The sequence below is a fragment of the Apostichopus japonicus genome, chromosome 16 (genome assembly GCF_037975245.1).
Source record: "Apostichopus japonicus isolate 1M-3 chromosome 16, ASM3797524v1, whole genome shotgun sequence".
In the NCBI taxonomy this organism is placed as follows: domain Eukaryota; kingdom Metazoa; phylum Echinodermata; class Holothuroidea; order Aspidochirotida; family Stichopodidae; genus Apostichopus; species Apostichopus japonicus.
In genome coordinates, this window is record NC_092576.1 from 11,732,881 (window position 1) to 11,747,573 (window position 14,693).

At 40.6% G+C, this 14,693-nt stretch overlaps 1 protein-coding gene across 1 annotated transcript; it reads right to left on the bottom strand.

Annotated features, from left to right (window-relative positions):
- Positions 1-452: 452 nt before the first annotated feature.
- On the bottom strand, positions 453-10,181 carry LOC139983056 (cathepsin B-like). Its single transcript, XM_071996395.1, has 7 exons — positions 9,765-10,181; positions 6,652-6,852; positions 5,496-5,611; positions 3,765-3,994; positions 2,992-3,108; positions 1,862-1,990; positions 453-678 (listed from the first exon to the last, which is right to left on the bottom strand). Exons 1-7 carry the CDS (start codon positions 9,894-9,896, stop codon positions 602-604), a joined length of 1,002 nt encoding a protein of 333 aa, XP_071852496.1. The 5' UTR covers positions 9,897-10,181; the 3' UTR covers positions 453-601.
- Between the last annotated feature and the right edge of the window lie 4,512 nt (positions 10,182-14,693).

A 14,693-nucleotide genomic window follows, 5' to 3' on the forward strand; every position in this document is an offset into this window, starting at 1 on the left:
ACTGTACATGGACTACACCGACCAGAATTTTTCGGAAAAGGTACGAAACGACGTCCTCAAAATGATCCAAACCAACAGAACCGATTCCTATTTTGACTAAAATCCTGTTTCGTATTGATCATTTCTCTGAGACGGGTAAAGACAATTTTCTAAAGGATCTGGTTGTGTTGATCTTCTGAAACCACTAGCCTGTGCTTGCCCCGTGACTAGAAAGATGTCGTCCGGCAAAGCGAGTGTAAGTGAGATTTTTCTGTCTATCTTACAGCTTTTTAAAAAAAAAAATTTACACAAGTTACGATATTCAAATGACCGGCATTGCACAAAGATATTTCGGGTGTTCGTCCTCAGACCTAAAAAGTAGTTGCTTTTACATTCTGATCATCTAAAAATATATCAATTACGCTAATTTAAAATGTTACATGCATGAAAGAAAAAAAAACCTGATTTAAAAAAAAAAAAATTCTTTGCTGACGAAGAGGTACTATACATTGCAAAACATTCGACATACGATTAAGAGTACTTATATATCGGGATAATCCGATCGAAATTAAGAGTACTTATATCGGGATAATCCCATCGAATTATTCTGCTCTGGTCGTCTTTACACCTTGGGCAATCCGGCGTTTATTTCCTGCTCTATACGACATTCGTCTGATCCTCGGAGAATCTTAAAGAAGCCTGGAAAAAAAGAAAAACAGAAAAAGGAGACAAGAGTAACCAAAAGTGATGATCGACTATTTCCGTTTCTTTAAGAACTGTTTCTCTCCCCATGCAATATATTGGACTTTGCTAAAAAATATCCAATGGTTTAATACCAAAGTGACTTTAATACTCTGGTGGTTAAAGCCTCCGCAAATTCTTGTGACGAATGACTGAAGGCACAGACTCATATTTGGATATGTTTCTAGATGGTTCAAAAAATTATGGTACCAGATCATATTCTCCTTCTGAAACAGTTTTAATTTGCGCGACAATGACCCAACGTAACACCAGAGGCTCATCATCAGTCGAAGTGGCTGGATATCTGAGTCTAGCAAACTATTAGGTCAGCTCGTGAGATCCAAGATACGATTTCAGCAGATGATGCGTTACAATTTGTCACAGAGGCTAACAATATTTGGATACAATCTTTTGGGCTGGTCTGTTATTTTGTATGCAGTCAATTAACATAACTAGGGAATTAAGTTATTGGAGTTTTATGAAAAAAAAAACAATGGATTAAGATTCACATTTAGCATTAGAATGAAGGAAACCCATGGATGTAAACAGTATGAAGTTCATCAAAGCTTTGATTTTGAAATATTTGTACTGGTAGACTAATTAAGCTGCCTCCAAACTTCATCCAGTGTTTACATAAGTCAAATTGTCAAGTTTACAACGTTTTCAGACTGTGGATCTTTCATAACCTGAAATGACCTTTACCCTCTACAAAAACACACCGGGGTCTGAATCTTCCTGTTGTAAAATCTACAGGCCAAGAATAGAGTTCATCCAAGTTTTGCTTTTATGAAGTTTTTCCGACATTTACCTCCTCAACTGACCTTTGACCTTGTCTAGCAAGTATGAAGTTCATCCAAGCTTTTGCTCCTGATGTTACAAAGCTTACAAAGGTCTTCAAACTTTGACCTCTGGTGAGCTCAAATAACCTCTAACGACCTCTATGAAAACTGATATATGGTTCTTGCTTTCACTACAGCAATCCACATTGCCAAGTACAAAGTTCATCAAAGCTATGTGCATGAGAAGAAACAAACCCACATGCACACGCAAATAAAAAGAAGCATTCACCGCAGCAAAAGATTTTTTTGGCCATTGTCAAGGGAAAAAAAAAGAAAAAATGATTATATAACATCTGACTCACCATTATCTCCCCAGTCTGGGTTCCATGAGTTGGCGACCAACCAGTACGGGGTGCCTTCTTCTACGCCCCAGCCCAAAACACGGATCGCATGGCCACCCAGAGCCTCACCGGTAAGGTGCTGGTACACCCCTATGAACAAAAAGAAGAGAACAAAAAAACGTCAGTGATTTTGGAGAATTTCTGATTTTTTTTTTTCCCCTGAATACCTGTTGTCGATTCGTTTCTGTCGTTTTCCGGATCGACTGGCTGAATCCTTGAAATTAAATGGATATTGGCCACCTCAAATATGCTCCTGGCGCCCAAACTTGCAAGCAGTCCTTTTCTTGGTGGGTGATTTGCACCAGAGGACGAAAACAAAACAGAGGAGGAGGGTCTTCCAACTGCAAATGAGAGGTACAATTGTGTTTGAAACCCACGCACAATTTATGCCCAACTTATACACTCATTAAAAAAAAAAAAATCTGTCTACTGCGATTAAATTAGTGGATAATTTTTTATACCTAGAATGCTGCAACCTAACTGTTTCCCTCCCTCTCCTGTTTGCCATTAGGCTGATATATTACTGTCAAGCAAACTGTTCGCCGTCCGATCAAACCTGACTCAAGATGACCTAGGTCGTATGCGGAAGATCATAGAGTGTCGAGCAGTGTGCCATCTCTTAGACTAACTACCATCGACTGATCACATTTTTGGCCGGTTTTCAAGTTGTGTCGGCTTCACTTGAAACAAGAGATGAGGCGTCTTCCGACAGGCAGTCGGCACTGGTTCACCAATCAACTGGAACAAAATTTAACCCCGATGCCTGGGAAAACATTAGCATGGGATCTCTAAATGATGGCTGTTGTAAAACAGGAAACAGCCATTGCGTGTGCTCACCAGTCGTATCAGTATATCGAAACTAGGTCGAAGAGGTCGGAGTAAAGTTTCTTCGCATTCAGCCGGGTTGGGTGGGACCACAAATTTCAGATATTTCGCCTTAATTACAAGCGCATACTGTTGTCATAGCAACCAATTGCACGCAGTACATCCAAAGCATACGAGAACCCCATAGGAAACTGACCAATCAAATTTTTTGGGATTAAAAAAAAAAGAAAAGATTTTTCTTTGGGAAAAAGTCAATAAATGTCTACCTGACTTGTAGCTCAAAAAATCTGCATAAACTACAAAATTCGCTTCCACTGGTCCATTGGTGAAGATTTCCTGCTGTATTGCTACAGTGTCATTATAAATGCTGTAGGCTGTGAGACCTGAAGTAAAGGAGGTGGAGAAAAAAAAAACAAGAGATATTGGGCTACAGAGATATTATTCACGTCAGCATTAAATGTGAAACAGCCCTGAGGTCTAAGATAGTAATCCCACGGTCAAGCTACTGCAGGGTGAAAACCCTATCGCTATATGAATGTTTGAAGTTGACCCTTTATTGGGGGGGGGGGGGGGCAGAGAGAGACCCTGTAATGATTATCACTTCCTGCAGATCAACTTTACACGGAAGGTGGTCTGTGATGCCATCATGTCACACGTTCTTAAACGTGACCATCACGTGACCATATCATCGTGACCATCTTGTCACACGTTCACGTCACACGTTCCTTAATGTGCTTTCCCCTTTCTTTTCCATTTTCCCTTTTTTAGTCTTGGAAAGAGGACAATAGATATTCTTGGCTTGAACAGGAATTTTCAAAAGCTGTTGACCTAAGGACTACAAGGGGTTATTTGCCCTACCGACTGCGCTATCCAGCCATTCTTTGGTGGTGTTTTTTCTTTTTAAATGGTTATTCCTTTGCTATAGGTTACCCGTCTTACCTCGGTATCCCACACTCACCCCTTTACCCATACCCCTCGCCACACTGATGCTAGTAAATGTGCTGAGATTCTCCTCACATCCGCGATCTCTTTGACTCACCGAACTTCTTGTCGTCGCTGTAAGATGTTTGGTAGTCTGGGATGCACTGCTGTTCGCAGGGAGGTGTTGGCAATCTGTCACCACATGGCTGTAACTTTCCGGGAACATGGTGATCACAGGAGGGTATGGTGTAGGGTTGACAACCCTGGCTGCTGTTGTAATTTCCTCCTGTCACTATGCCGTCAGAGACCCAGTACCTCCAAGTCGCCGCCGCGATACCTCCCGAACAACTGAGTAAAGAGCAGAGAATTATTTCAAGGTGTCTATAGGGGGACCACAATAGGGTGGAAAAGAAACAGACACCCCCCACCCTGTAATATCAAAGGGGTCCGTGTATAAATTACTTCCAAAATGTGATGTTCTTAACTTGTTAACCGTTATTGACCTTGATTTTTTTTCCTTCTTATGACAACCTTTTTCACTTCCGCGAATTTCAATCCTGTTTTTTTTTACGTACGTCAAAGGCCTACTGTAGGCTGCGTCACGGTATGTTATACATAGTACCGAACGTGCTCGATACAAGACACAGCTTCATACTGTACGTACTGTCAAGCCGACATTAAGGACGCCATGACACTGAAATACGGCAAAGGAAAAATTGTGAGGGTACATTTCACCTCCCGTGTAAACATTACATACTGCCTCGAAAGCAAGCTTAAGTTGTAAACTGGTTTTTGTCAATGACCAATCTCATTGGGAATTAAAGTGTGTAAAATGGTTTGCTATCTGCACGTGAATTATGTGCAGAGGTTGTTCACAAACATCACGGAGCAAGTTACAAACAATCAAACAAGACAAAAACACACACAATTTATTACAGGGAACTGTTTGCGCTTACGAATTACGCCATGTGTTTTGAAGGCATTCATATGTTGTGTTCATATATTAACCAATTAAAATAGTTTAGTGAACATCGATATCATCAATGGTTTGGTTATGCGAAGGCTACTCCTACACAGTAAAGTACTAAAGGTACAGGTTCTACCAGCGGCGTAGGAAGGTACTTTTGAATGGGGGGGGGGGGCTGAAGATGATGGCCGGCCTGGGGGAGGGGCCTCAGATGCAATTTGGTGCAATATAGCACACTTCAACACCCACTCCATTTTGTAAATAATTTTGCATTTTCACCTGGCCTTAGATGCAATTTGGTGCTCCACATGATTTTTTTTCGCATTTGGAAATGAAAAAGGGGTTTTCTGACTTGCGAAGCGGGGGGGGGGGGCGGAATGATACTTTCGCCCCACCACATTTTTCACTGGGGGGGCTGGCGCCCCCAGCCCCCCCCCCCCCCCGGTTCCTACGCCCTTGGGTTCTACTAACAATAAACATGTAGATATCCCCATCTGATGTTAAAATATTACAAGTATTTTAAATTACTGCAATAAACAACACTTTCAAGGTCAAGGGACCGGACATATAGAGTCGACTTTTAATAATGTAAAACTTAACAATTCTTATGTTAACAAAACCCCAACTCCGTGTCCATTTTCCATCTCCAAAGAGGTAGAAATTGGTAACAAACTTGTACTATTACTTAATAGTTTTTTGTGACGTCCCGGAGGGAAGCGCAGAAGAGGGCAAACATGCAACTGTTCTGCGCAGTGTATTGAGTATGGAGAAATCTCAAACTAGCAAAAATAAATACCTTCCTTATGAGTGTAACTGAAGCCTCTTGTACAACCACACACCAACTCCCACCCCTCCCCCACCCCCTCCATAATTTACACTTACCCATACCCACAGGAACTGCAGCAAGTTGCCAAGTCTTGTGCCGAAATGTGGTAGTTCAATGCACCCTTTGAATGGATGCAGTACCTGTCTGACATGGCCTCTACAGCACCGAACGCCTGGGAAAAGATTCAACATAGCGTTGTACAAACCATGTATACTGTAGATCTGTACAGTATAAAGTAAGTAGTAGTGTATGCAGGGTTTATCAGTATAAAAGTACAACACTACGACCTCCAGATTTTCACTGGCCAAAATAACTTGCCCGCTCGTACTAGGTTTTATTCCCACATATTGAAGCGATGGGTTTCATAACAGACCTTCAAATATATATACGTGTCAGGTAAATAATGTTGCTTCAAAGGTGGCAGTAACAATAATCTTGTGTTAATACGTTTGTCATTTATACGGTAAACCGCGCAAAAGAAGTCACCATTTCATTTGATTTATTATTTTGGTTTATAAACAATCTTTCTAATTTGGTATTAAACTCTACAAAGAGGGCTCGTACCAGCAGGGAACAATAGACCTGTTTCTAAACTTTTGGAATTTCGAAATTATTAATTTCTGGGTTGCCACATAGCACCTTTAAATGATAAACATGTACAAGATCTCAAAGCAGTTTATAGGTACATGGATACAAATGCAGAATCTCCACAAATAATATCCAGGTCACATATACTGGGAACAGGTTAATTCAGATTCACTGTTGTTTGTGAGAAAACTTGTTTACTACTTTTATTTAAACTTATTAACATATTATATATTAAACTTTCTTGACACCAAATGTTACAATTGAGGATGCAGTTTCAGGTATGTGAGAAGAGTTTTTAACGTTTGGGAAATATCCTTTCATGATCATGAAAAAAGAGGTAAATAATGGTATGAACTGTAACTGATGGATGTAATGTCAATTGGGGAAAGCTCCAGGGCCATGAGGGAAACTATCCACTACACAAAGAAAGTGAGCCCTTCTAAGGTGATGGGGGGGGGGTGGTGATGATAAGGTTGGGGGGGGGTAAAACAACCAAAGTTTGAATTCCAAGTTCTTGCTCTCTTTCTCTCTTGCCCTCTTCTCATAACTTACAAAAGATGTGGTCCCTCACCACCCCCACTTGATGATGCCGGGGAGAGGAGTGGGGGGATCTATGTAACTCACCCAGCAGGATCCACAAGAACCCTGATCTCTGATTTCCTTGATCGTTGGACAATCTGGCCATTGTGTACGAGCATCAAAGTTCTCAGGCAGGTCCTTTTTCACTGTGTGGTACAATTTCTCCAGTTTACCTTTGGAATCCAACCAGGTCCCCATCAATTTCTTCACCTGGTCCAGCGTGCGGCCCTTAAAATTTTGTCCTGCCTGTTAAACAGTCAATGAAAAAGATGGGTAAGGATATGTGTAGGTGATGTGAGGGGAGTATTGGGGTAGAGGGGAGGTTTGATGCATGAGTGGGAATCCAATAAAAACAATTATTTCTGTACAAGTTTGTTAGGTAAGGTCACATAGTGATCTTGTCTCTAACATGTAATTTACATTATAATGCAGTGCTGTAATGAACGTACTGTACACAGTGTTTAGAAAGATGTCACAACGTCGCGTCAATTTCCAGTTTTATCAACTTTGTGTATTGCGATAGTAAATGGAGGAATAGCAAGGCCAACCTGCGTTTTGGGTGGCGCTGGTTTACTTCTGATCTGAAAAGCATTTTAAAGTGAACATAATAGTGTAAATTTCTGTAAGTAACAACACAAAGTACCAACTATTTTTTTGCCTCAATCCAAATTCACCCTTTTTTTCTTAACACAAGGTCACTCCCACCAGTCCTTTACACATGTAAATTAGCCACTAAGGATCCAGAAAGTTTGAACAACATTGTAAGGAATAGTTTGCACAATTAAAAAAAATGGTTTATAAAGGCCTTGTAAAGCCTGTTCACTTGACTTCTAACCCTTAAGTTCTTAAGTACAGTTTATTTCTACTGTATGTAGTGTTAAACACCGAATGCCAATGGCGACGACGATATTACAGTCATTTACATGTGTCCTTGAACCTGCACACTTTTATACAGTACAGTAGTACAATACAGACTGATATGGCCTCAGCTCCGCCTCGCCGAAACAGAAAGCATAGCCGTTTTATTATGGACAGGTCGGTTTATACCTGTACCAAAGTTTTTATTCATTGGAGTATGATGTGTTTTCAAAGTCAAAAGGCAGTTGGTAACAATGGCTGAGTCTAAATATATTGTTACTCACAAGTTTACAAGTATATACAACTCCAATGAACTGTTGGAGTTAACAGTTAAATGTACATATCTGTACAATGTAAATCTTCTCCTAAGTCGTTATGTTGTGTTCACTTCCTCAATAAAAATATGAGCTACTGAATCATGGTTTTTTAATTTCCTTTATTTCGTCTATACATAAGAACAATTTAGAACAAAGTGGTATAGTATAAACAGGACACTAGAAAAACAAAAGTAGTTTATCAAGCTAGCGACCAAAAAATAACAAATAACAATGAAAGAAGGTAACAATTAAGAGTAGAGAAAAATAAACATGAGATAATCAATACTCAGTCAGCGTAGTTTTCAATTAGGTGGGCTTTTAGTTTGCACTTAAACGTAACATAAGATTTAACAGTTTTTATATCATTCTGAAGCACTTTCCAGGTTTCATAGCAGTAGTTATTCAAGAGTAATTTACCGTGTGTCAAGGGATGTCTGCTAACTGAAAAATGGGTATTATTCCTCGTACTTTTACAAATATTAGCGGGATTACTGGGATTAACAATATCACTAAAGACACGGGGGAGAATATTGACTTCAAATAGTGACTTCAAAATCTGATAACTTTTTCCTATCATTTCTCACACTTTTGATTAAAGCGCTTTCCATGTCTATTACCTTGGGCGTTGGTTTCATATCGCAGATATACCCAGGCGGGTAGCCAAGGGGGGGGGGGGGCGGGGGGAGGCGAAGGGGGCAACCACCCCCCCTTACAAGTACGATTTTATGATATCGCTAGTAATTTCAAATAGAAAATGCTTATATGCAACTTGCAAGGCCCGGGAAGTGCCATTTCCAGCGATCTGGTAAGCATTTTCGGCCAAAATTTTCCCCCCAACTCATGGTGGCGCTACGCTTAGATAGTTTCCAGTGCCGAATCTATGGCTCTGATAATTTGCATACAGGTTCGCCCCTCCCTTGGCAAATTCCTTGCTACGCGCCTGGTTGTACCACTGGGTTTCCCCTGGGATTTCTCGTTTGAGAGGGCGGTAATTGGTTTGTGACAATGGAGGGCATGAGTATATACTGTACCTGGGAGGGGGGGGGGTGGAGAGGGGGACTGGGGGACTCGTCTCCCAGAAAATGTTGTTAAGCAGACTAATGTGAATAATTCTTACAATAAATGTCAAGATAAAAAATGCTATGTTAAATAGCCAGAAGGACTTTTATTTGTTGCTTTAATTTAGTATGTACAGCCAGTTTTAAAAGTTGGATTGCAATCATTGCATTTTTTACTTCCTCCTCTGATACAGTTAGGCCGGCGATGTTAGTAACAATTTTGCAAGGCTGTCACAATAAACAGAGAGGTGGCCACCTCACCAAATGAATACCAGGGAAAATACTGTGCTACACAGTCTATAGCTACTGTAACAATGAATCTGTCCTTCTAAGTACTGTCTACGGGGAAGTTAACTTATTGTTTGTAACTCTGTGTACAAGGTTCAGAGCATCTGAACTTTGCCTAGCTATAAAATAATACATGGTTCCTGAGTTTTACCAAAAAATGATATAATTGTTCTATATAAATATCCTTGCACTTGCAAAGCAATTGCCCATTTTGCATAGCATTTTGCAAATGCAATACAATATGAATTAAAATTCCCACTCATGTTGCGTTCATAATGTTTGACGACTCGCCCCAAACACTATCGTGCCGCGCTCTGAGAAAGTTAACTTTCCATTGCTTGCAAGTGAAGTTTTTTTCCTTGTCGCTACCAAATGCAGACAGTAATGAAATGTTATACCTTGTTATCTTTAGTTGGACCTGAGATGTCCATCGCTGCTATGCACAGTGTGTTGTGGGTATTGACCATAGCTGTATGAATTGACTGTGCACTAGTGCCTTGTGTATTTTCTGGGATCGATGGTGGTGTCTAACACTTCTGTTACACCTCATTCGAAGCTAGGTCAGAATACCGGCATGAGACGTTTCTTTGTGCGCACGTCTTCACACCCTTTAATGTTAAGCTACCATGAATCTTACCTTCCATGTTGAATTCAGGCTGTTGATGTAATCTACCATCTTCTGAGGTGTGGCTGACATGTCCTTCAGGTTAGGTGGGCTGGCCAATCCAATCCCCACCAAAGCAGTAAGTACAATGAAAAATCGCATCATGATGACGTCTGCGTAGCTCCACTGAGGCCTAGGCTTGGCCTGTCAAATGACTTCCCCAACTGTGACTCCGACTCCAGCCAAAAAAGTATCCAGTTAGGAAGATGTTTCGTTCTTAAAGAGCAAATACATGAATATCTAATAAATAATTATTTCCCCTCCCGCGACTCCGAAGGGTAAGTATTAACCTTTTGTTACAAAATAAGTTGAATTTGGAGACTAAGCCCGTTACCGCTGTACTACTACTACTAGCTTATCACAAGTAACCGGCGTATACCGAAAAGTTTACACAACCGCCACTGTTATATTTCCTGCCCGCAATTTTTCCCAGCACGGTAAAGGCCATCATTTGCATACCTCGCTTCTCATTGGCTGGGTCTTGCACTTTTGATGCTGAATTGGGAAGTTCTTGCTTACGCTATGCGTGTGTGTATGTACATGAACATACACGTGAACGCAGTGGATCGTTATTCGCATACACGTACTGTATGAACTGGCGACTGTCTTGAGATAAAAAAAAGTGTGAAAATGTTTTTTCTTTGCTTTTGCGTGGACTTGTTTATGTACATTTACATCCATAAGTTCGTTAAACAATACTGCGACCATGGACTGTGAGTGTAAACGTCTCATTGTAGATGACTGTCCTTAGTACGCAGATAAGCAGTGGCGTAGCTACGGGGGGGGGGGGGGGCATGAAAGCTTGTCGCCCCCTCCAGTCGCCCCCCCCCCCACTGGGATCTCCATGATGACCACTCATGAACGACCCTTCGACCGCTGACCGGCAGTAGGCTATAGTTGCTGAAAAACCTGACGTGACATAGCGCATAGTCTACATTAGTCGCACTGTACTGAAAACGCATGTTAACGACCGTCGAATAATATAATTCCTGCTCTACAAGACTACAACACACATAATGTTTACTACTGAATCTGTGTGTTCGACTGTTAAGGCAAACTTTGCCTTTGTCACTCTTTTTTAAAATATCCATAATCCCTAACATACAAATAAATACTAATACAAACAGCCAATCAGTATCTTGTAACCAGTGTGCATAAACTGATCAAAGAAGCTAGTGAGCAATACTATACCCTTATAGAAAGGTGGTTTCCAGGTACTTGAATGCCAAAGAAGATGTTAAAAGGTAAAAAAATGCTGACATCATACACATGTTTCTCACATCATTGCTCGCGTCATTGCCTCGATACCCTGTTACATTTTCAATCGGGTTTTCACTTCTGGGACGTACCCTGATGCTCTTAAAACCGCTAAAAAACAAATTTTCAAGAAAGGAGACACCACTATCGCTGAGAACTGCCGGCCAACAGTGGCGGAGCGTCCATCCAGTCAGGGGAGCGGATGCCCCCCCCCCCCCCTGACGGACTCAAATGGACTGCTGGCGCCCTTTTCAGCTTTTTAGCACTTTTTACTTATTCGCGATTATTGACTTTTTATTGCACTCTCATCTACCTATCGACATTTGTCACATTTTGTTGGTGTAATTTCCTGACAAAATGCTCAAACGGCTATTTATTCTTCGTTTATCTGCAAATTAGCAAGGCCCGGCAGCGAATATATTTTTCCCAAACTGAACTGACACTGAAATTATTTCCTCGATTCTGATTGGTTATCAGCGAGCACGTGATATACTTTAGTTTTCAACATGGATCCTCCATAATCTGTCGATATCAGTATGATCAACACAATCAAATTCAAGATATTAACATTAGCAACTTTCCAGAACTTTTAGTAGGTATATTTGAACGAAAGTATAGAGTGAAGCAACTATTCCCAACTACTGCGCCCATTATAGGCAGTCCTCGTTCGTTTGTTTACTCGCTTGACTCCGCTCTACACAACACATACATGTAATGTAGCCTATTGTACTGTGTATAGTATACAACACAATAACACACAGTGCATTTGTAATTGTATACATGTAGCCGATGTACATATGTACCGTGGTGTTTGGTTGCGATACTTTTAGTTTTATAATCATAAATTCAAAATGTATTCAGTCAATGAATCATGATAGGCCTAGTCGAATATGTAGTGGCCATGAAGACGCGCGAGCGAGTGTGTGTCAGCCAGTGAGTGTACACAAACATGGCATTTGACGATATGTCTGTGTCTTTTGACTTGTTAACTAGTTGTATATAGCATTATAACCTATACGTATACGTAACCACATATGTTTACCTGCACAATTAGAAGTTCTTATACATGGTGACATAGTAGGCCTGCATAAACCGTATATACGTATTCGTACTAGTTCGAGATCTCAAATTCACTAATATAGGCCCTACCGCCCTTGCAGTAGCTCTTGATAACTGGAAGCCTCACATTGTATCTACATGTAGGCACACTTAGGCCTACATACTTTAACTTAGCCTGTATATGGCGTACACACGTAATTTTGACATGATGCGGCCCATGAGGATTGGTATGATCAACACTAACAGTGTCACATACATTCATTCATAAACGCCGACTACCATTCCGGTTTTGATCAGCCAATCAGAATCGAGGAAATAATTTCAGTGTCAGTTCAGTTTGGGAAAAAAATATTCGCGGCCCGGCAAGGGTCATTTCCGGTGATCTAGGGAGTATCTATACTAAAAAAAAAAATCTGTACGCTCCGCGCCAACCTGTGGTGGCGCTCCGCTTAGATAGTGTCCAAAGCGCCCCTACAGACCATTCTCGCCCCCTCTGACCAATACCCCTAGCTCCGCCACTGCACTGCCACTGTAGATTATAGTTATTGAACACAGAAATTGTCTTACGTTTATATTATATGGAGACTTTTTTGTATCATCTTCAAACTGTCTCGGTTTGATTTAACTTCTTTCAATTTACAGCAACAGAGTTGTGCGATACATTGTAGTGACTATGATATTTATCCCTTATGGCCTTCCATGCAAACTTTGTTCTATTTTTAACGTGACGGGTTTCCCAGTCAGGCAGGGACAAGTTATGCACAGGGGAGCGAAAGCTGTATGGAACGCGAATAGGGCAAACTTATTTCGTTGCTAAGTTTAACGGAATTTTAGACATCAACGTGAGTTTGAGCAACAGCATGGTAAAACAGCAGCAACAACTTTAGTTTAGGCAACAACAAACTAAGATTGGACAACGAAATCAGTTGATCAAACTGATTTCGTTGTCTAAACTTACGTTGTTGCCATCGGCGCTGTTCAACAATTGCTTTACCACGTGGGCTTCATATGATTACTATATGCAGGGGGTTGGTTCTTACGAAGATCTAGAGAGGACATGGTATAAAAAAATTATTACGTACGTACGTAATATTTATTACGTACGTACGTAATATTTATAACGTACGTACGTAATAAATATTACGTACGTACGTAATATTTATCACGTACGTACGGACCGTGATAATTTTACGTTCTATACTGAAGATAGTAAGAAGTGGCGGTTCGCGGTACGTACATACTGTAACATATTTGTCAACATGCAAGATACGTATACCACAGAAGTCAAGCTTATACTTATAGTTAACTAAAAATGCAGGAGACAGACAATTGGTACGTTCGTTCGACTAACACCACAGGAATGTACGTGCTTAGGCTTGCCACAATATAAAAATCTCCACATCCACAATGTCTGAATGTTTCATGCGATACAAGGAAAGGCTCCTCAGAATGCGCCTGAGATGTCTTTCGCCTAACTATTATCCGATGCTTTGCTGTCAAAGTAATAAAGGATTTCCTTCTGGCTAAACCCTAAAGTGTTAACATAGGCTATATCACTAAACACGTACGTATACGTAGGCCTACATTCGTTATAATTATTAAATACGTACGTGATAATCCCTACATAAGAACGTAGTAATTATTATGTACGTACGTACGTAGTAATTATCACGTACGTACGTAGTAATTATGACGTACGTACGTATTAATATGACGTACGTACGTGATATTATTACGTACGTAGTATTATCACGTTCGTACGTGATAATTATTACGTACGTACGTAGTATTATAACGTACGTACGTAATAATTTGTTTTTAACCATGTCCTCTCTAGATCATCGTACGTTCTTGCTGTCTGGGTTTAGGAAAACAGTCCTGTGGACAAGGCCGCCTTTGTTCTTCGCATATACGGGAAGTTACTAGAGGAGCAAATGGGCGGGGTCAGCTCATGTATGTAGCATGGTGGAGAGCGTTGACCGGCTTGTAATTGGGTCGGGATATGTGTCAATCTTACTGACTATTTCGTAATTGGTCAGTAAATTAAAGACGCGTATGTATATACAGCGCAAGTCGAATTTCGGGCGAAATGCCCATATTTTTTATATTACGTGATTGGGCAATAACGTTAGTTTAGACAAGCTTAGACAACAACGTAAGTTTAGACAACAACGTAAGCTTAGACAACAATGTAAGTTTGAGCAACAACATGATAAAACAGCAGCAACAACTTTAGTTTAGACAGCGAAATATGGTTGCCCTTTTCACGTTCCATATTCGCGTTCCATAGACTAGTGGGAGCTATCGCTCCGCTGTGCAAAAATCGTCAGGGACCCATATAAAAGGAAAAAGGCCATGTGTTTTCTGAACTCACTTTTGGAACCGCGAGTCCATATACAAGTATAACATTTACAGCAACTCGCGTTTACCTCCAATCCAGCCAAATTTAGTCTCCTTCCGCGAGCAATCATTTTCATATACCTATATAAGCAACTTATTTTATAAGTGACATCAGCATACAGTCACTCGGAAGTTAAGTCTCCAACGCGCCCTAGGCCGTTCAAGTATTTATATTGTTGAAGTTTA